At 38.7% G+C, this 23944-nt stretch overlaps 1 protein-coding gene across 1 annotated transcript in view; it reads left to right on the forward strand.

Annotated features, from left to right (window-relative positions):
- The first annotated feature begins 10290 nt into the window (after window positions 1-10290).
- Window positions 10291-23944, forward strand: part of NT5DC3 (5'-nucleotidase domain containing 3) — a 28368-nt gene continuing 14714 nt past the window's right edge. Inside the window, exons 1-4 of the mRNA XM_058189718.1 lie at window positions 10291-10682; window positions 18616-18800; window positions 21067-21141; window positions 23274-23329. Of these exons, the coding sequence (XP_058045701.1) occupies window positions 10409-10682; window positions 18616-18800; window positions 21067-21141; window positions 23274-23329 (590 nt within the window). The 5' untranslated portion in view covers window positions 10291-10408. The remainder of the gene's footprint in view (window positions 10683-18615; window positions 18801-21066; window positions 21142-23273; window positions 23330-23944) is intronic.

Genomic DNA, 23944 nt, shown 5'->3' on the forward strand with positions numbered 1-23944 from the left:
GCCGGCTGGGGGCCAGGGCCAATCCCGGGCTCCCCAGCCGGCCTCCCCACCCCCACTGCCGCCGCACTCAATTCGCTTTCGAGAGGAGGGCGAGACTGACAAACGCCCCCTCCGCCCCCACCGCGGGCAAGGGGAGGGCGAGTGAGAGGGGCGAAATGTCAACGCCCCTCCGCCCCCCGCCCCCTCCGCCGACCACCGCCGCCGCCGCCATCAAAAAGCGGCGGAAGAAAACGCCGGAGGCCAGCCGCCGCCCCAAAACGGGCCGGCCGAGCTGGCAAAGCATGCCGGCAGCATTTGGGGTCGGCCTGCCGGCCCAGCTGTTCCCCAGGGCAAAAAACCCTCTCCCTGGGTCGGCTCTGCAAGGGTAGACTCGAGTATAAGCCGAGGGGGCGTTTTTCAGCACAAAAAACGTGCCGAAAAACTCGGCTTATACTCGAGTATATACGGTAGCTTCTTTAGTTAAGCTTCTGTGTACCCAGGAATATTCTTGCTAGCTAGATGGGCAAATTACAACCTGCACTTTTCTTAATTCTGTAAAACTCTGTTTTCTGGCATAAAGTATTACACAAGCCATGAATGCGGAATTCTCTTTTCCCCCATCTTTTAAACACAGAGAAGTGTTGCCTTCATTAGCATATGTTCATCCTGATTGTGTTTTTCCTCCTATGAACGTAAGTTGCAACAGCATACAGCAAAACAGCAAGTATAGATGTAATATAAGAAACCTGTGTGTGGAAAAACATTAATCTACCATTTCCCTTCAATTCAGAGAATTGGGAATGTACACTCCTTTTCAGTTTAGGAATCCAAATTAAATAATTAAATTTAATTATTAAATTAAATAATTTTAATTTATTAAATTAAATTTAATAAAAGCTCTAATTCAGTCTCTGCTTAAAGTTATCCAGTGGAGAAAATCTCATACTGGTATTTGGTTCTACAATCAAACTCCTCTTAAAAGTAATTACTTTTTACTACTATTCACCTGATATATGCCTACCTGCAGTTCGTTAGATTGTTGTTCCATGTTCATTATGCTGGCACAATACAGAACAGAACTTGGTCTTTGACCACAGAGTTTGTTTCACACTTCAGATGTTTCAAAGTGCCAACAGTCTTCTCATTTTAAGGCAAAACGTAACAGGTTTTCTCAGTCTTTTTTAAAAAAGATGATGGTTTCAGTCCCCAGATCACCCACGGCACCTGTTCTAGTTTATCTAAATTTTCTTAAAATATAGTTGCACATTTCTTTGAAACATGGCAGGTCCTTATACTGAATGAGTTTAGAGCATGTTTCACAATCTTAACAATTTTTAGATAGGTGAACTTCAACTCCCATAATTCCAGAATATCCTGGTCTATGGAAAAATGGTCTTCCATGAAACTGGTCCCTGTTGCCAAAAAGGTTACAAGCTGCTGGTTATCAGACTGCTTTATATCTGTATAGGTTATTTAGAACTGGCGGCCCCTCCCATATGAAAGCCCTTCTTTCCCATATGAAGCTAACTGGTACTAGTGTACTATTTAGGCCAGTTCTGGCATCAGCCCATCAGTGTCATGGCCAGTGGTCTTTTACCCTTCTGGAATATTCCTAGCTTGTACTCAGATTAACAACACAAGTTTCCATTCTTGCAGTGTGCCAGGAAGGTACGTTTAGAATGAAGTGGTCTGACAATTTGAATATATATATATTTGTTTTCTGAGGTTTTCACGGGTGTTTGTATGGAGGTCTTTGGTTATTCGGGTTTTCTCCTGCGTAAAATTGGAAGTGTCTTGGCAACGTTTCGACGAAGTCTCATTCGTCATCTTCAGGCTTCAGCTTCGTGCTTCTGGGAGCAATGTTGCTTCATACTAAAATAGGAAGTGCATGTTGTTTTAGGTAGGTTGCATTATCTGTTTCATGTTTCTAATGATCTGCTTGCATAATAGTATTTGCTAAGTGGAGATATCATTAATAAAGATGTTTAATGTCCTGCTAAAAAGGAAGTTTAAAAACTTAATTATCTCACCATTTTGGCTGCAAATATTTTTTGCACTATAGAATATAAGTACATTTAATAATAATTTAAATTAAATAAATTGATTATCAAAATCTAGTAATGTATAAATTCAATATATACTTTTTGTAACACTTAAACACTTAAACACTTAACAAATTTGCATTTTGTAATTTGCAATTTGTTTTTCAATTCTCCTAGAGCTTTACAATACAACAGAAAAATTACTTTAACATGGGAACCAGATTCTGCAGCAAACTCAGATGTCTATTTTGCCCCTACATGTTCCCCACAGCACTATCCCCAGCTGCTTCATAGCCAAGATTAAAGAAGCCTTAACATGTTCTTCTCATAATACAGGGGTGGCAATTAATTTCCCCACCTAAGGGCCTCTGGTGGCTCTACAGACTAAGCAGTCTATTATTAACACAGCTGCTTGCAATTACTGCAAGTTCAAGTCCCACCAGGCCGAAGGTTGACTCAGCCTTCCATCCTTTATAAGGTAGGTAAAATGAGGACCCAGATTGTTGGTGGCAATAAAAGCTGACTTTGTATATAATATATAAATGGATGAAGACTATTGCTTAACACAGTGTAAGCCGCCCTGAGTCTTCGGAGAAGGGCGGGATATAAATTCAAATTTAAAAAAAGAAAAGAAACTGGGACTATTGTGGAAGGGCAAGCCAAAGGGGCTGTGAAGATGTATAGGTGCACACGAATGCACATATGTAAATTGAAAAAAATAGATGCGTTCAAAATAATTGACCTCATATACACTGGACAGCGACAGCGGAACAGCTGAATGTGGCCCAGGACTACAAAATGCCCAAGTATGCCAACATCTGCTAGCAATGTTTTTGTGGATTCTACATAGGAAAAAGAGACCGGACTTCATGCAAAAGAATTAATGGACAAAAGTTTGACATCAGGACTCAAATAAGGACAAAATAACAGACCATTTTAACTTCCCAGGACAGTCCAAAATAGCTTTTGAGGAACAAAGAAATTTTACCAGCACAATCAAACCAGAGATTGCTGAGTTGCTGAATGTATCAGCAGGTTAAGGCTATCTCAGAAGATTTTAAAAAGCACAAAAGTTACAATTGTTAATTGATAGGGTGCTTGGTATAAGATGAATTTGAATAACCACATTTCTTCTTTTCTGTCCCCATCTCCTCCTGATATAAATTATGTGTGTGATTGTGTGTGTGTGTGTTTAGCCATTCAGTGCATCTGATGAAATGAGCTATTAAAAGCTTATACCTTTCATTTCTCAGCCTGAAAAGGTGCCACCAGATTCTCTCTGAATTCAGATGACCTGCATAAATAATTCCAGTGGTTCATCTAAGAATATTTTAGAGCTGTGTCCCTTCTGTTATAATTTGTGCTATGTGGGAAAACTAGACTCCTAGGCTTAAGAATATACAGGTACTCATGGTTCAATATGTTGTGTACGAGATTTTCCTATCATTTTTTGCAGTGCCAACTATAAGGAGTGTCTTGGTAGTTTACTTACTAGTTCCAGTGCAGACAGGTGGATTTATGTTATGAAATATAATTAATTTTTTATCAAAGTTATTTTCTTAGTTAAAAAAAATTAGGGAGAATTTGACTGAGAATATAACTGCATTTTTGTAAACTATGCATCCTAGAGCTGTCCCATGCCCATTAGGTGGAGCCATAAAGCTTACTTACATTACTTATTCTGCTACGCATTAAACATTATCAATGGAAGAAGATACACAAAGTAGGAGAAGTAAGGAGAATTAAAAATTACTGGCGAGGACATGTCCTCTCTCTCAGCCCATAAAGGTATTTAGAATCCCAAATCTGTTGAAAGGACAGGATAGTTGGAAGATGTGGCAGCCTTTGTCTCAACAGAAGAAGGAAATGGAGGATGAAAGATAATACTGAACATTTCATGCACGTACTGTATGTATACTGTTTGGTTCACGCATAATGCATACTGATAGTGTTGTGTTAATAATATATTGCCAGTTGGTGTTCGCAGTCAAATGCATGTGGAATGATCAGTATTTCAGCTAGACAGGTCTACAATTTTCCAAAATTCTCCATTCCATTCTTTCTGTGTCCTGATTTTACATACCTTCTTACCAGTCAGCATTCCATGCCCATTATAATGCTCTTATTTTATTGTCTGTTTTAATTATTTATTAGTTGTGATAATAACAGCAATTATTGCTATTGTTATTTCTTTTGAAGATTTCCTCCAAGTGATACCTCTTTCTGAGACTTTATTATTTGAGGGTGATCACACTGATTGACCTTGTAAGAGAGCTCTGTCAGTCTGTGGGGACAAACAATCAGGAGTCTGATGGCAAGTTTTATGACCAACAAATGTTATCAAAAGGTGTACATTTACAAAAGCTTATGCCATTTAGTACAATACAATGCTACCAGTCTCCTGATTTTGTTTCCACATTGGCTGAGTTTACATATTATGCTATGCTATACAGTTGGCATGGCATGATTTGCTGTACTGGCCACAATTATCTGTGTTCATGCATTGTGCTAAGCCATATGCCATGAGTTATATTCCACAATGGATGTCTTTATATAATATATTAAGCCAAATTCTAGGAGACTTCCTTCCTTAGTGTGATTTTTAGATCACACTAAGCCAAAATGTGATGCATGAGGGAGCCTAACTATTGCAGCATGGAATCTCTATTATGGTTTATTTTGCAATGCCAATACAGCCAATTGTGATTAGCAGAAAGGTAAACATTACAGTGCTCATGGATACCAATGTACTCCAAGATATCTCACTGGTCCATGCTAGGTTCATTCTCTGATATTTTGAACACTTTCAATTTAAGAAGTAGAAATAAATAGGTTAACTCGATGTAGAAAAGCAACGGCCTCTAATGTCATATTTATTTGCAGGAAGGCCCATTTGTGGGGGATCGTTTTGCCTGCTCATAAATGGATATTTTATGATTGGCCAGGCCTAGCATGGTTACCATTTTGAGAACAGATGATCTCCCATGGATGTCATATTGTGAGCCCTCAACTTGTTACCCAGTTATGGTGGCTTTAGCTTGCCCTTATTATAGCATCATGTATGAAGGTAGCTTATGTTAAAGTATAACATGTCAATAGTTTTGGAAAATAAGCATGCTTAAGTGGACAATATAGAATTCAAAGGTTCATATATCTCAATTATATTGTTTCTTGCTCTTACACCAAACCATCTGGGTTTTTTTTTAAGCTATGGAGGTGCAAGATAGTAAATATTATTGTTCTGCAAGGATATTTGGGCATAATTTTATCCAATTAGTACTTCTGTGTCAAAGCAATGGATTTAAAGCATGTAGTTTTACATAGGATTTTTCACATCTTTCATTTTGTTTTCCTTTTATGAATGCTGATTCCAAGCAACCCTTTGGCTGTATGAAGCTGTTTAGAGAACACCATGGAAAATCCTACCATATTTGGGCAGCAGAAATCCAGATGTCCACTACAGGGCAGCACAGAGTTTTGTCTCTTTTTGCTTTGCAGCCATCATCTGCATTTCTGTGGCTCATATATGGTAGGCTGACTATTTATATCCTGAATCGTTTGCATTTGTAGACAAATGGGAAAAAATGGGAAAGGGGAAGAAGAGCAGAGGAAAAAGAATAGGTAAAATAATGGGCAAACAGCCATTTTATGATTTTTTTTCCCTCTTCACATTTTAAGTATTGGCCGTTAATCTTTGTTTGGTTTGGTTTCTGTTCCAAGGAGAATAATTTAGTGGATTAAGTTGTGGAGGGAAATTAGTCTTAGAACTCTGTGCCTCTTCTGGCATTTGCCTGGCTATATGACACTATTTAAATCATACTTGGAACAGCCTGTTCTAACTAGCTGTATCTTTTTAATTTAGTGACATAAATTCTGGAAGGAAATAAATTATGTTAGAATTATATGCCTATTCTTCCATTAACGGCTATTTGTGCAGTTAATGCATAATTCTAATTCCATTCTCAGTGAAGAACGATTGGAATACTTTGGGATAGGTAATTTGCAACCAAGATATGATTGTGTAGGCTTAGGTGTAACAACACTTACTGGAAACCAGATGATTAATAGTCCTTGTAAGGTTGGAACCATTTATAGCATTAGATTTACTCTGTTTTACTATTTGACCTGAAAAGTATGCTAAGAAGCATGACATCTGTAAATCTGTTGACGCACTATTTTGGTTTTCTAGAATAGAGTTCAGCTAAGCACCTGACTTCACAGGACTGTTGCCAATTACAAAATATTTTGTGAACCACCAAGAGTCCTAAGATTGTGATGATCTAAAAATTTAATAAATAAACAATTATATACATTAACTTTCTTCATTTCCATACTGCTGTATATAGAATTGGATTGATAAGTCTGCCTAGAGTTACCCTATGGTAAGATGGGCAGCCAATAAATTTTATAAAATAAATAAGTACTAAATTTATGTTGGCTTATCTGATTAAGAATAAAATCTTACATATAGTATGTTTACCTGTGAGCAAACCATGCTGGACACAAGAAAACATATTTTTGAGAAGTCATACGCAGAGCTGCATGGTTTTGTTGGCTAAGAACTAAAAATGTTACAATGGTAGAGGTACGGTATGTTTATTCCTATGTATGAATTTCAGTTTTCTGTCTATCTGCTATTATTTTAAAACTATATTCATACTGAGATCTGAAAATAACATCCATTGCTATTTATTTTTTTCAGTCTAGATATTTGGACACGTAAAAATCAATGCCGGTTTATTTTTCTTAAGTAAAGACTCCACTTACTCTCATATCCATATATTCCTTGCAAATTCAAAACTTAGCTGGCTAAATCAGGTTTGAGCTCCAGAAGAAAGGAAGTGGGATAACCACACGGAATGTTTTATCTCTGTGATAGTTCCCAGTGATTATGGGTCCCATACAATTTTGCATTTTCAAACAGCTTGTCCAGTCCATCAAACTTTGGCCATCCTGGCACTTCCCTCATATATGCTGGTACTTTCTCACTGGAATGTAATTGCAAGTTCATATGTGAACTCTCGTTTTGGGAACCAGATTTTGAAACTCTTCATTCTGCCTGGCGTAAAGGGTGAAACCTTCCTGAGTAAATTCTTCCTTTTGGCTTGCTTTTGTGTAACATATTTTTCACACGTCTATTCAGATATATATATGCCACAGAGCTTATGCATTATCACTAAATCATAGAATTATATATTGCCATTAAATGCTAATGAGAGTGGTATCAATATACTGAGGCATGTCAGTTTTTGATATAGTGGTTATAGCATCAAAAAGAGGGAGTATTATGAATTCTAGTCCCATCTTATCTACAAAAGCAGCCAAATGACCATGGGCCAATTATTCATTCTCAGCCCTAGGAAGCAGCCCAAGGACAAACCTCCTCTGAAATGTGGTTTAAAAAAGTCACAATGACATCAGTGTCATTAATGCTTACCAAAGGCTTGCCTATTTTCAGACCATTGATGGTATCCCAACCCTTATACAATGTTTTGCATATTTGCCCATGTGGCAATGCATTGGGCCATCCAAACTGTAGAGTTTAGCAATAGGAACACATTTTATTTTAAAAGGTTTTATGTCCTACAGCATGACAGTATAGGACAATTTCATAAATATAAACCTGAGTACATAATTGTGCAATTTTACAATTCTATTTGCTCTTCATTGGTGATCATACTTGGTCAATCGTTCTTATTTTGAGCTTAACTTTCCAAATACACCTAAGCAGTGATGATTACTACACAGTTGTTTCATTTAAAAACCTGCACTCCTTCATACCTATGTAAGTCTATAGGGAGTGCTGATTTAATAACTGCAGTAGGCACTAGCAACTTGGTCATTAAGCAAAGTGATCACTAAATGAAATCACAACTGTCGAATGAAGGCAAATATACATGTCCCAGTGTAATGTTGCAGGATCCAGTCTGAGTTGGTCATTGGGACCAGAGGTTTATTCTTCCAAGCATTCAGGCTGGAGCCCATCCTCAGGGAATCTCTCTCTCTCTCAATCATTTGCATGTGACATTTTGTATTATACCTCAGCAGGTATTATGGTACTATGCGATAACACTATTTTGATACAGTATTTTGATTTGGGAGTAGTGTGTTAGATGTTATACGATTCCAGATTTCCTTGTCTTTTTCAACAGTTTCTTTTTACAGAATCTGATCACTGTCTAGTTCACCTCATGGTTGAGGCAATCACTACACTGCTTTCAAAGTAGTTTACAAGTCAATCATTTTATGCTTTGTTTAAAACTCTAGCTGAAAATGTCAGATTGGCTGACTCCTGTTCCACTGCATCCTATTCCCCCCCTCCCGCTTTTAGGAAGATAACAGACATTTCCCTCTATCCAGTCATCTGGGACATCATCATATCCCTCCTAGATGTTTCAAAAGTAACCAAAAGAGGCTTGGCCCACCCAACAGCAAGTTAACATAACATAATATAATAACAGAGTTGGAAGGGACCTTGGAGGCCTTCTAGTCCAACCCCCTGCAGACAGAAAAACCCTACACCATTTCAGACAAATGGCTATCCAACATTTTCTTAAAAATTTCCAGTGTTGGAGCATTCACAACTTCTGCAGGCAAGTTGTTCCACTTATTGATTGTTCTAACTGTCAGGAAATTTCTCCTTAGTTCTAAGTTGCTTCTCTCCTTGATTAGTTTCCACCCATTGCTTCTTGTTCTACCCTCAGGTGCTTTGGAGAATAGTTTGACTCCCTCTTTTTTGTGGCAACCCCTGAGATATTGGAATACTGCTATCATGTCTCCCCTAGTCCTTCTTTTCATTAAACTAGACATACCAAGTTCCTGCAACCGTTCTTCATGTTTTAGCCTCCAGTCCCCTAATCATCATTGTTGCTCTTCTCTGCACTTTTTCTAGAATCTCAACATCTTGCTTTAGTCCCCCTGAGAAGCAATCCATCCAGATGTGGACAGTGGTGGGATTCAAGTAATTTAACAACCGGTTGTCTGCCCTAATGATTTCTTCCAACAACCAGTTTGCCAAACTGCTCAGAAAGTTAACAACCGGTTCTTCCGAAGTGGTGAGAACTGGCTGAATCCCACCACTGGATGAGGGTGTGTGTGAAGTTCCTCCCTACAGTGGCCTCTTATTTCCCACCATGAGCTACAACGCGCAACTCTTCCTTTTTCAAGCAAAGCATTCGATTCCACACGTGAGAGAGTTGAAGAAAAAAGTAAAAGGCGTCCATCGGCCAGGAATAAAGGTGATGGATGTCAGGGGCCGCAGAAGCCCGGAGCATCATCTGAGCAAACTACAGCTGTGGTGGCGCAGCGGTTAGAATGCAGTACTGAGCGGCTTCAAGGTTGATTGACTCAGCCTTCCATCCTTCTGAGGTCGGTAAAACGAGGACCCAGATTGTTGCGGCTGGGGGGTGGGGCAGCAATATGCTGACTCTGTAAAATAGAATAGAATAGAATATTTTATTGGCCAAGTGTGATTGGACACACAAGGAATTTGTCTTGGTCCATATGCTCTCAGTGTACATAAAAGAAAAGATATGTTCATCAAGGTACATTTACAACACAAATGATGGTCAATATATCAATATAAATCATAAGGATTGCCAGCAACAAAGTTACAGTCATACAGTCATAAGTGGAAAGAGATTGGTGATGGGAACGATGGGAAGATTAATAGTAGTGCAGATTTAGTAAATAGTTTGACTATTTGTTGAGGGAATTATTTGTTTAGCAGAGTGATGGCCTTGGGGAAAAACTGTTCTTGTGTCTAGTTGTTCTGTTGTGCAGTGCTCTATAGCGTCGTTTTGAGGGTAGGAGTTGAAACAGTTTTATGTCTTGGATGTGAGGGGTGTGTAAATATTTTCACGGCCCTCTTCTTGATTCGTGCAGTATACAGGTCCTCAATGGAAGGCAGGTTGATAGCAATTATTTTTTCTGCAGTTCTAATTATCCTCTGAAGTCTGTGTCTTTCTTGTTGGGTTGCAGAACCGAACCAGACAGTTATAGAGGTGCAAATGACAGACTCAATAATTCCTCTGTAGAACAGAATCAGCAGCTCCTTGGGCAGTTTGAACTTACTGAGTTGGCGCAGAAAGAACATTCTTTGTTGTCCTTTTTTGATGATGTTTTTGATGTTAGCTGTCTATTTTAGAGCGGGGCTGGAAGGCCCAGCCAAGCGGTATATAAGTCCTAAGCGTTATTGCTATGTGTGCGCTGGGGAGGGGGTCGGGGCGGAGTTCTGTCTCCCGCGAGCCCGACCAGCCGGAGGAGGCGGGGCTTGAGGAAGTGACTTCAGCCGGCGGCGCTTGCAAGCGTGGAGAAGGGAAAAACTCCGGCGCGCGGCTCGCCGACGTTCCTGCCTGAAGGCGCTGCTGGAAGCTGTTGCGCTGGTCATGGCAGTGGCGGCGGCTGCTAGTGGTACCTTCAGGGTCCTTCTCAGAGCAGCAGGGAAAGACAATGCGGGCAGGACGGCTGCGGCTGCGGCTGCTGCACCTTTTCCTGACCTCTCTGCCGGGCTTTCTCTTGGCTGCGGCGGCGGCGGCGGCATAAAAGCGAAGCCTTACTGCACGCTGTCTCCGCAGCAGCAACAGCAGCCCTCTGCTCCGTCTCCGGATATGAAAAGTTACCTGTGGAAAAGCTACAACGAGGCCAAAAGAGTCACCAAAGGTGAGAGAGAATCCGGGGCTGTTGGGGAGGGGGGAGAGAGAAGGTTGTCCTGCAGGGCGGGCGAGCGCGCGCGGGCTCGCCTACCTTCTTGGCGCGGTGCCTGTTGCACGTTTTTGCAGCTTTTTGTGCCTTTTCAAAAACCCGAAGCTTCCGGTTTCCCTCGCTGCTCCTCGGGGATCGCAGAGAGGGGGGCCTGCCTTCCTACTCGTCTCACTTCCCTCTTTGGTTGCTCTTCGTTTTGGGCGGGCTTCAAAATGACTTTTAAAAAAAATAACCTTACGCGACGGTGCGAGGGTGATGCGCTTCAGCTTCGATGTAAGGAAAGCGATCTCCTTGGCCAAGGTCACCGGAGAGCAGGTTTCTGTCGCCTTGCAATGGCTTGAGCTTAGAAGCTGAGAGTTGAGCAGGTGATAAACCAAGCAATGGTAGTGGTGCTGGATTTGTAGGTAATTAACGAGGATGCATCTATCTATCTATCTATCTATCTATCTATCTATCTATCTATCTATCTATCTATCTATCTATCTATCTATCTATCATCTGTCTGTCTCTGTCTATCTATCTATCATCTATCTATCTATCTATCTATCTATCTATCTATCTATCTATCTATCTATCTATCTATCTATCTATCCATCCATCCATCCATCCATCCATCCATCCATCCATCCATCCATCCATCCATCTATCTATCCATCCACAAACGCAGAGCCCTCTATCAGTAAGAAAATTGGGGTGCTTTTATGATGTTGGGATGTCCTGATAGAAGAACGGTGTGCTGTTAATGTCTGGATCAGGGGTCTCCAACCTTGGCAACTTTAAGCCTGGCGGACTTCAACGCCCAGAATTCCCCAGACAGCTTTGCTGGTCTGGATAATGTATAAGGAAATGGACTTGGGAAACCCATAGTAAATCCTTAGTGGATCCTCCCTGCCTGTGGGTACTACTTCAAGAACACTTGAGAGTTAAGGTAGGTTAAGCATCCTATTTGCTTAATTCTAGGCTGCAGCATAAATTACAGATCTGGTAGTTGTTTTAATGTTTACTTTTAAATAAAATGGGAATATCCAGTCAGAATCTCCTCAACTGCAGTAGTTCTAATTTTGCTTCTGCCTCATAGGAAAGTTTAGTTTAGTTTTACTTTATTGTCATTGCACCTTGTGCAATGAAATTAAATGCCACCTTCGGTGTACATCATACATAAGAAAACTATAAAAATAAAACAAAAACACACATCCTTTACATTCTATACAATTAAATTGAAAATCCCTGATTTTCACTGTATAGTAGAATTTAATATAGTAAGCAAGGATTACTAGGAATCTTAGGTAGGAGGATTGCAAGCAAATGTACAAGAGAATCAAACAAAGTTCTGCCACCAGGAAGAGAATAATTAAATCATTTAAATAATTAAATTTTGAATAAGAAGTACTGGGAATAAAAAAATAATCGAAAAGGAGGTAAAAAAGCTTTGCTGGCTGAGGAACTCTGGGAATTGAAATCCACAAGTCTTAAAGTTGCCAAGGTTGGAGACCCCTGCCCTAGGGATTACTTTTTTTTTTTTAAAGAAGAGACATGTGGGTAAGATTTCTATAGTGGCCCTTTCTCTTTTTAAAATGTCAAGAAATCATCAGGAAACGTTACTGCCATTTGCAGAATTCCATCTATGCTTAGTTTGCTGCAGTTGATAGTAAGAGTCTGAGCTCCATTCAAAGTTCTACTATCAAGTGTGCGGTTGGCACATGCCAGGAATAATTCCCAGGCATATTCTGCCCATCTTATATAGATGATCAAAGAAATGGCTTTTGTGAATCGTTACCCACACAAGAAATCAATGGACATGGTTGGCAATGTCCCTTACATTCTGCCACACTTTCCCCCTGAGGACAAAGGAGCTGAAGCATCATGTAAGTTTTTCTAGACAGGAATTATATGGCTCTTTATATCTCCACTCTGTATAACTCAAGGGGTTAAAATAGCAGAGTTTTTGAAGAAATATAATGAGTGATTTCATATATTTTTATAAAGCATTATAAAATATCTTCAACCTCTCAGATATGGGCTTGGTTGCAGTGAATCACTACAGTGAGTGGAGTGCACTGTGACCGTGACCTTCCTAGGAATATAGCCCTAGTATATCTCTTTCCTGGCAGCTTCTTCCCTGTTGACCAACATATTAGTTGGATGTATCATGAAGCAGCTTTCTGGTCTTTGGAGATGGACCTGTCAAATCTATCCTATTTAGAAGTGGAAGAAGATTAAGAGGATTCAAATGACTTGAGGATTGAGATGCAAGTTACTACATAATACAACAGATGTTGTTGGACTTGCTAGTTGGTGTGGGTGATAATTGCACTTTAATAACAACCAGAAGGTCATATTTATTTCACTCCTTAAAATTCTAGCTGCAGCTTACTTCTATTGGTGAATTTTAACAAAACTGTGGAACTTACCAACGATTCTTTCAAAACATTAAGAATCATTTTATCTACAACTGTGAAAAAAAAATCTGAAAAGTCCATTCCTGATATGGTATCTTTTTCTTTTTCCCCTTTTAAGAGAGCTATGCTTCTTGGATATTGTTTTTTTAAAAATAAACTATGAAACATAGTAAAGGCATTGTTGAAGGTGATGGCGAACCTATGGGATGCGTGCCAGGGGTGGCACACAGCGCCCTCTCTGTAGGCATGCGAGCCATCGCCCCAGTTCAGCTCTGCTGTGCATGTGCCTCCCAGTGGCCAGCTGGTCTTTGGGTCTCTGCCATTCATGCGCTGGGGGCAGGGTGCATGAGGGGGTTCACAGGTGCATATGCAGGGGCAGGGCGTGTGCAGGGAAGCCGTGTATGAATGCTCGGAGGGGAGTGCATGTGGGGTGCATGCACATGCATGGGAGGCACAGCGTATGCACGGGCTGCATGTGCATTGGATTTTGGGGGGTTTGGGTGCGTGTGTGCTTTGGGCACTCGGTCCAGAAAAGGTGAGCCATCACTGTGACAGCCATTTGAAAATCGAGGAAACATAAGAGATACTAATCTTCCAGACATGATTGTGGATCAGTTTGCTTTTGGGATTCCTTTGAAACATTTATGTCTTCAGCAGCAAAAAAAAAAAAAAAAGATTGTGCTGATCAGTGACATGGAGAAGGTTGGTACGTGGAACCAGTTTTGTTCAACTGGTTAAGGCACCAAGTTAGAAAGCAAGAGATCATGAATTCAAGTCCCACCTTACCCATGAAAGCTAGCTGGGTGACTTTGGGCCGGTCAACCTCTCTCAGCCCAACCCACCTCGCAGGGTTGTTGTTGTGGGGAAAATAGAAAACTATGTTGGATATTTCACATCTTGAATTATTTGTAAAAATAAAAGTGGGATATGGAATGAATGAATGGATGATTGATTGATTGATTGATTGATTGATTGATTCAGGATAGCATGAAGATATTTTGATTGAAACATGGGAAATTACTTTGCTGCTATAAGCATGCTAGAAGACAGAGATATAGCTTTCTATCACAATGAGTTATCTGGGCAGTAAGGCTGTTATTAGAAAAGATTCAAATTGGAGAATGAACATTTAGTATAGGCCTCTATTGGTTAGAGTTTTAATTGGATTTGGAAACCTATAGATAACTACTTGCAGGGGCCTCAGCACAGCTGCCATCTAATTATGATGGCTCAGTTATGGTTTCAAAGTCAGTCCTTTGCAGAGCGCATTGCTATAGTCCAATCATAATTGCATAGATCACTGTTGTGAGGGCTTCATACCATGTTTCCCCAAAAACAAGACCCAACTGGAAAACAAGCCCTAGCATGATTTTTAGGATGCTCGTAATATAAACCTTATTCCAAAATAAGCCCCAGTTAAGATCATCAGCCAGATGGATGCATTTAATACCATATTTCCCCAGAAAATAATCTCTAATGCGTCTTTTAGAGCAAAAATTAATGTAAGACGTGGTTTCAGGGAAATACAGTAATTAGATAAATTTCTGGGGACTAGCAATATGTTCCTGGCTGATTTTACTCCAAGGTAAGCCTGGAGTTCACATATTGTACAAAACCATAATGTTGTCTTTCTGTTCTGTCGTAGTGTATGCTGCTGCAACCCATGGCATGTGAACTAGTGTATACTGTGAACCAGACAATTTGATTTATTCACAAATCATGACTAAACAAAGCATAATGTGTGAATTCCAATAAAATAAACTACAAACCAGACATATATAACCTTCCTCAACAGATAATAAGAGTAGAAGTAGCTAATTCAACAAAGAAGTGCAAAAGCAAGCCATAGTTTAGTGTGGTGTATGAATATAATATACTGGTTTTTCATAAAGAGAAGCTACTTCATACTATTGAAAGCTGGGCCAAAGAGTTTTTTCATTCTAAATCAATTTATAATACCATATTTTTAATTATTTATTTTAATTTTAAATGTACTCTTAAAACAAGGATATACAATATGTACATGAGTTAAGATGTTTGCTATTTTTTTCACAATGCTTTTCAAATGAGATGCTGCATAAGTTAGGTTAAGTTTTCTCTCTAGATTTTGTGCTGCAGTTGCAGAAAGTATATTTCATGTACTTTCATACTTTTGTTTAAATAGGGCAGATGCATCATGCTGCTATGCTAAATTATTCCTATTTCAAACTCAGGTACTATTTGTCAGGTACCATATGCATTTTATTAAAAAGCCAAATTATGTTATGTAGCTTCAGGATTTGAAGAGTGTTCCAGAATACATTCATTTACCTTATTAGGTAAGGATTTTCATCCAGCAATTTTATCTTACTAAGATAGTGGCAGGTTTTGTAAACAGAAGACAGAACGCTGAACACTGGTATATTTTAAATGAGAAAGTGAGCTATACAAATCATGGAGTAGTTTGGTTTGCTTTAACATTTTTGTGCTACATCAAATGCTTTGGGCAATTTGTAAGGAATTATAAAAATTAAAATGCAAACCAAGATGTAATATTAAATCCAACAGTAAAAAAACAAAAATCAAATAGTTCAAAATTAAAATATTGAGGTCAAAATAATGAGAACTGAAAAGTTGGGCAATGAACAAAAGGTTCTTTATGTGGTGTCAAGATAACCACAAAGATGACAAAGTTAAACAGAAGAGAACTGACTGTCTAAATCAGGGGTCTCCAACCTTGGCAGCTTTAAGAAGCTGGCTGGGGAATTCTGGGAGTTGAAGTCTGCCAGGCTTAAAGCTGCCAAGGTTGGAGACCCCTGGTCTAAATCCTAGAGACAGCCTACCATAATTTCTTTGTTGTTATTGCAGTTGTTGGCAAAAGTAAGTTCTTAATGTAGCCACCTGATACTAGCTTTGCTGAACACTTTAGCCATGTATTTTGCTACATGTATTGTCCCCCAAGAATTATAGATTTGTTTTTTTGTAAGCATAAAACCAATGTTATTTAATGTTATAAAATAGGCAAGCTGTTACATACTTTTGTACAATCTTTATATCTCAGTCTAATTTATCTTTTCAATCTACTCTAATTTATAAATATATAATGTAAGAAAGATGAGGTGATTATTTTACATTTAGGTTAATATAGGAAAGAACTATTATATAAGGTAAGGCTGTCAAATAAAAGCTGTAGAAATTTTTAAATTGCTCAGTAAAAGTTAAAGAATACCCCACATTGGTAAAATCAGTGGGAAATTTTCCTGATTTCATTTGTTCAAGATCTGCTTCTTGCTTCTTCTTTCTACATATCTTCTATTGATATTCTATTTTGACATTTCTAAAGGCAGTTTTGGATTGGACCAAGATGGAAATCTCTTCAGTTTTTTAATCTCTCTGTTGTACATAAATATCTAACAATGTGTTCAGCTAGTATTAAAATTGACTTTTATCATACAACAAAACAGCATGTTATTTTGTCATATGGCATTTATATGTGCATAGGTCTGAATCTTTAAGTGTGTGAAGTCAACACTGCATTAACAAATTATATGTAATACTCAAGTACTTCAGTGTGGTCTCAGTTATGATCCATATAACAAATGATTTATGAACTTCAAATTTAACAATTGAGCATCATTACATTTAACATAATACATTTTTTATATTTGCACTTCTTCCGGTGAGCTTAGGATAGCCTAAATGGCCTTCCAGTTTCATCTTCAAAGGAACTTTATGACTAACTTCACACCTGAATGAGGATTTTTTTTAAAACTATTTTTTGAAATGTGACTCCTGGTGACTTATCACAATCGTTTCATTAGCAATACTATGGAAGTAGTTTGCCATTGCATTCTTCTAGAATGTCTTTTTTTGATCTAGCACATGGGTGTCAAACTTGTGGTGTCACGTTGTCATCACATGATGTTTCGTGATGTTTTTTCCGGAGCTGGAGTGGGCATGGCCTGAGCATGTTGCATCTGGCCTGCGGGCTGCCAGTTTGACATCCCTGGTCTAGCATAAAGCTCTTACTGTACATCTGGTGGTTTGCCATTCAATTGCTCCCCAGGCCAAAGTCTGCTTAACTCCTTAGTTAAGATAAAATCACTTAGGTCAGGGGTCAGCAACCTGCGGCTCTGGAGCTGCTGCATGTGGCCCTTTCATCCCTCTGCTGTAGTTCCCTGTTGCTGGTCGGCTCCACAGTTGATAGGGCTTTCAGTTAGGACAGGTAGAGGAAAAAGGATGCCACGCTAGGAGGAGACTCTATGGTGGGGGAACGGACTTACAGTCAGCAGAGGAAAAAGGATGCTGTGCTAGGAGGAGACTCTATGGTGGGGGAACCAGACTTCCAGTCAGCAGAGGAAAAAGGACGCCATATTAAGAGGAGACTATGATGGGGGAACCGGACTTCCGGTTGGCTCCAGAATTGAACGGGGGCTTCTGATTAGGACCTTTGTGGTTCTTTGAGTGTTTAAGGTTGCCGACCCCTGACCTAGGTCATACCACATTCTGAGATGTCCAATGCAAAAATGTAGGCATGCACATTTAAAATAGAAAAGGGCAAACCATTTCAATAAGTATTGAAAAGGCTCCAGAAAAGGAACCTTTTGTATTTCAAAAACATGTTGTTGCCGCTAAGCTCCAGTTAACTCTACCAGCATAAGGAAGTAATCTGTTTATGAAAATGGATTGGGGGAAAGTTGCCAAGAATCAGATCATGGGACATTTATCGCAAGGGGAACAAATCAGAAGTGCAGCCAGCCACATGTTGGGTCAGTGATGATCTGGGACAAACCTGTTCCTCTCATGGTGGCTACTGAGCTCCATTGAACAAAGAGAGGGGAGATTGAAACAGCCATCCCCACAATGAAATCTCAGATGATGGTGTGGGATGTCACTATTTAACTGTACTCTCAGCTTGTCCCTTTGGTTCAGCATCTCAATTTAGATCTCACTTCTGGCTTCCAGAACAGTATTGTTCATGACAGCTAGCATTTCCCAGTAAATGATTACCATAACATTTTCCCTGCCTTAGGACCAGGATTGAGCAAAACATGAAACCCCGCAGGACAGATCTCTGCGAGGGGTGATATCGCTTCATCCAGCCACATTTCAGTGATAGATTCCATGTACTTTCGTCTGCAGTTGTGGATTAATCTATTTATTAGAGATGGATTTGGTGTTCAGTAACTTCATCCTGAGCTCTGAGATAATTTCCCCATCTGGCTTCTTCCATGAAATTGCCCATGTAAATGGCAAGCAGCAAGTTTATTGCTTAGCTTGCAATGGTGCTGCTTTTTGTTTCTCTATTATATTTATACCCTGATCTTCCTTTGGGAAAATCTGAGTGACCACTATTTGAATGAGCTACTAAGCAGATCAGAATCAGCCTCATGTTGGCTAAAGAATAGCATTAATAGCATAACTACTTTTTATGTAGATGCATCCCGTTTATGATATATATTATGAATACCTGTTCTTGAACACGTATTTTTATGTGTCTTTTTCTTCCATAGACTTAGTCCCATCAATCATGAGTAATTTGTTGAATCCAGATGCTATCTTTTCCAACAATGAAATGAGTCTCTCGGATATAGAAATCTACGGTTTTGATTATGACTACACTTTGGTCTTCTATTCCAAGCATTTGCATACGTTGATTTTTAATGCTGCACGGGACCTTTTGATCAATGAACATCGGGTAAGATGATATACCAGAATGGGGTGGTACCATAATATACTTGAAATCCAGATACTTAAGCTAGTTGTATAGCAAGAAATAAATTCTGGATAAAAAGCATATGGAAGAGCTATGTCGTATTGACATAAATTATATTGCAGAACTTTCATAGATTTTTCAAGTGGATTCTAGAATGTAAATTGGCAAGAAGTTGACTCCATTGCTTTTCCTTGCATACGACATGCAGTATTTTAGAATGAATTTTGCTCATCCAGAATTAAAAATTTAATAATAATTTCTTAGGAGAATCTGTAATCATGATGTCATCCTTAAAATTGATCGGTTTATAAGATACCCTTCCCCAAACTATGTGCTCTCCAGATCTGCAAACCATAACTGCAGAATTCACAGAAGTGACCATGCTGCAAAGTGAATTCTGGGAATTGATATCTGCACATCTGGAGGGAACATAGACTTAAGGTTTCCTTAGAATCTGAATTGACCTAAATTCATGAATTTTGGGAAAATCGTTTGTCAAAAGCTTTGAGGACAGGCATTATTATTGCTATGTTATCTTTCAGGAGTGGGGAATTTCATTTCTAACTCTACTGTACAGGTAGTCCTCAACTTATGACTGGTCATTTAGTGACCAAAATTACAATAAACCCCCAAAGATAGTCATATGTGGTCACAATTAGAAAATTCTACATAGGCAATCCTCAACTTACGACCACAGTTGCACCCAATTCTACAGCCTTTTTTTTGCCATTGTTAAACAAATCACTGCAGTTGTTAAGTGAATCATGGGTTGTTTTTTTTAAAAAAAATCCAGCTTCCTCATTGACTTTGCTTGTTGGAAGTTGGCTGAGAAGGTTGCAAATAGTAATCACACGACCCTGTGATGCCACAACCGTTGTTAATACATACTGATTTCCAACCACCTGAATTTTGACCCCATGATCCTGGGGATGGTATGATGAAAACCCATCATAAGTCACCTTCATTAAACAATCACCAAACGAATGGTTATAAGCCAAGGACTATGGGGGAGACGAAAATGTTCAATTAACAGATTACTGCAGTAATGTGCAATATGCAACTATGCTACCCTCAAAAAATTCCCTTGTTTGAAAGTAAATAGTCTTCGTTGCTGATTTTGCTGCCTAGAATGCTGGCCCACCAAGGACTTCATTGCATTAGTAAACACAAGTATTAACCCTCTGTATACTATGAGGGTGCGAACATTTTTTGTCTATGTGAACTAGGTTCCCAATATAGTTTGTTAAGCATACAGTACTCAGGGCTGCATTTCTGTCCAAAGGTCAGTGGCTAAATATTCATATCTATAAATATCTTTGTAATAGTAAATAAGAAATTGGATCTTAACATACAACTGGTTGCAATCTCTGGTTTAGTGCATGCCTGGAATAGAACTATTTCTACAGGGCTAGTCATTGGATGGAACCAAAATAATGGCCAAGAATTAATTACCTGTGCTTTGTCCTGTGAAATAAAACTAGATCAAGTGCAATTTAATGAATGTTCCCCAGCTTTCTAAATTCTGAGTAGAGAGAGTAAGTGTGAAAAAAGTTTTCACAGAGCCTCCTCTTCTGTAGAGGCATAATGGATGTGAATGGAAGGAAAGAGTAAACAATGAATATTTGAATTTAGAATTGGCCTTCCCGTGGATGCATGAGATTACACATTTGTAATGCAGTTGATAATAACAGGTAAAAACTACCGTAGTCTAAAAGGTTTTTTTTTTTTGCTCTTTTATTACTTTTCTGAGGATTCTTATGATAGCGTGATGTCTTATTTTGGAAACAAAGAAACAAACAAATAAATAGTTCCTAATTTTAAAAATTGTAATGTTGATGCCTTTGATCAGATGCCAAAGCTTCTCAACAAATAGGTTTGATTGAAATTTTTCAAACAATGTTACAGATATACGGGAAGGAGAGAAATGGGAAAGAAATATTAACCAACATTTTTTGTAACTAACCCTTTTAATCTCAATCCCTAGCACTGTTATAATGCCTTGGATAAATAGAGCCAGAACTATTTTTTCTACATTTGAATTGCGTTCTTTCTCTTCCCCCTTCTTAAAATCCATCCATGGTGTGGCTAGAGATTATGATGTAGCTTTCCTGATAAAAATCGGAAAGAAAAGAGGCATTTTGTAGAAGTAGAAGAAAAGGAACTGGACCTCGCTATATCTATTGAGATATGTTCCCTATATGGCTTATATTATGTGCTAAAATTACTATTATTTTTATGATTTTGTCAGTATCCTGCAGAAATCCGAAAGTATGACTATGATCCGAATTTTGCAATAAGAGGGCTTCATTATGATGTGCATCGGGTAGGTATGAATTGTTTATTTGGAACTTCAATGGTTATTACCTGTGTTCATTTCTTAGTAGTCTGAAATAGTTGCTAAGTGCAAGTTAGCATCAGCAGTGGGTTTCCAATATTCTTACCACCGGTTTGCCACATGCACGTTTTGTGCGCATGTGCCTTCTATGCATGCGCGTGGCCTTCCACGCATCTGCATTGCTCGCTCATGTGCTTTCTGTGCATGCGCCCAGCATCAAAAACGTGCCTAAATAGAACGGCATAGAGCCTGGGTGGGTGGGCCCACGATCTCCGCTACCGGTTCACTCGAACTGGTACAAACCGGTTGAATACCACCTCCTTTTACTTACTTTTCAGATTTGAAATAATATTTATAGAAATGGTATTAGAAATTAGATCTTATGTATTAAACACAAGGTTCCTTACAACCTAATCTATCAATTATGTGCCATCAAATTGTTTTTGATCCCTAGCAACCATATAATAGCTCTCCTTCATAATGATCTGTCCCTCTCCTGTTCTTTCAAGTCTCTCAATGGCACTCATTAACACCATTGGTCCATCGACTTTGCTGCTGGTCATCCTCTTCTCTTTCCCGCCATCTTTCCTAGCATTAGAGCTTTTTCTAGAGATCTGGTCTTAGTATAATGTGTCCAAAGTGGGATAAGTCATTTTTGCTTTGAGTGAGAATTCTGGGCTGATTCACTCAATTATATATCGGATTGTACTTTCTGCTGTCCATGGTATTCTCACTCTTCTCCAATATCAAATTTATCTTACAGCAGTGGTGGTACTCAGCTGGTTCAGACCGGTTCACGAACTGGTAGTGGCGACCTGTGGGTGGGCCAGCCCACTCGCCCTGGCGCTATGCCGTCCTATTTAGCTATGTTTTCTAAGCTGCGCACATGTGTGCAAGCACATTTTCGGTGTGTGGCTAACTGGTGGTAAAATTATGTGAAACCCAACACTGCCTTACAGCATATATAAAATGTTACCAGATAGACAATTATTAGGAAAGACTCAAGGTCTGCATAAAATTTTCTCAGATTACAAATCATCCAGCCTTTTCTGGCTCCAGAGGGAATGACAGTTCAGCAGATTGCTTGGTTACCTTGCCTCAAGTGTTACTGCAGATACATCACACAATTTTGCATTCTGTTCAGATTCAGGAAGTGGAAAGGTGCCAGAACACTTAATCCATTGTCCCTAGTTGAAATATTCTTTGTTTTTGAGGAAAAGGAAATTGGCTTTATAATGGCAGAAGAACATTTTTGCTATCTGTCAATCTCAGTTGCTTACTCCAGTAGAGAGATTCGTATCAATCTTTATTAGGGTCATATAAGGTAAGGGATGTGAAAAGAATATAGCCAATAAATTGTTTTAAATGAAAGCATAGGAACAAAAGATATAAAAAGGTATGAGGGGGGACATAAAAAGTTAAACTTTGAACTAAGATGAAGTATAATTTTTAAAAAACTCTTGTTTTCCTCTTTTTGTCTGTCACATTTGTATATCCCAGTAATTCTACAATCCCCTCCATTGTCTTTCTATATCTAATCAAATCATAAAATATGTAATTTTATATATATAATGGGGGTTTTCTTCGGGGGGGAGGGCTGCTCATAATCAAACTATATCTTTCACAATCAAAACAGAAGTGAAATTGACAGTTCTCTTTCTCAATGCTCCAAAATCTGCTTGCCAAACATAAATCATTGGAGCACATTTAATATTTCATTTTAAATCTCTGTAAACCACCACAGTTACAGTTACGAGAATCAAACACAGTTTCCTTTTGTCAACTGAACTCAAGAACAGCACCCTTGGGTTCTAAATGAAGATGAATAACCATGTAAATGGGAATTGATGAATATGTCCATGGGTCATTTAGCTGCCTCTACTGCTAACATTTTATATAAAATTAGCAAAGGCATTTATCAATGAATATTAGCCCTGGTGAGTTGCTGTTATGCAACTCTTCTAAGATTTCTGATCATAATATTTAATTGGAGACACTGATTAACTGAAGTTTATCTTTATAATATGTAGTATTAAAGGCAAAAAAGTTTCTCTGAAATTTAATCAAAACTTTTTAGGATAATTTATAAGTTTAGCCTGTATTTTTTTCTTGCTTTAAAGGCATTATTAATGAAGATTGATGCTTTTCACTACATTCAACTGGGAACTGTGTACAGGTGAGTCAGGAAACATTTTTTTTCCTCTGGGCCGTTGTAATTCACTATAATAGCAATATATGAGTAGAATGAACTCCTGCCTTGTTTGACTATCAGCAAATAGTCATCATCAACCCGTATTCTCTATGCAGCACTTTGACTTTCACTTTGTTCTATCTTCTACATTAATGGAAAAATCCAGAATGCCATCTATAGTCATTCTTTAACCATTCTTCCCATTGCATCCAAGAAATACAGATTATAGTACTTCAAAAAGACAGGACTTGAAAGTCAGATTTATATATATGTTTAGGTGTTTGCCAGTAAAAAAGAGAGAGCAACAGATGGCTGGGCTGTCTCTTAAGAATCACCAGAATTATTAAACTGATTCTCTGCTGCAGTAAAGATCTGAGTGAGATAATGTTTTTTTGGTTGAACTAAGTCAAATCTATTCTTTAGCTGGAGTGGATTAGCTGACTAATGTTCTTGCTCCCAGCTGTTAAACCCTACTGGCAGGCTGCTAAAAATATTCCACTTTGCAATCAGTGTTGCTAACAAGACTGATTCTAAATATTTTTCAGCATGAATCACCATTCTGTTTGTGCGCAACAAAAATTCAGATATAAGCATAATGTT

The sequence above is a fragment of the Ahaetulla prasina genome, chromosome 7 (genome assembly GCF_028640845.1).
Source record: "Ahaetulla prasina isolate Xishuangbanna chromosome 7, ASM2864084v1, whole genome shotgun sequence".
NCBI classification, from domain to species: domain Eukaryota; kingdom Metazoa; phylum Chordata; class Lepidosauria; order Squamata; family Colubridae; genus Ahaetulla; species Ahaetulla prasina.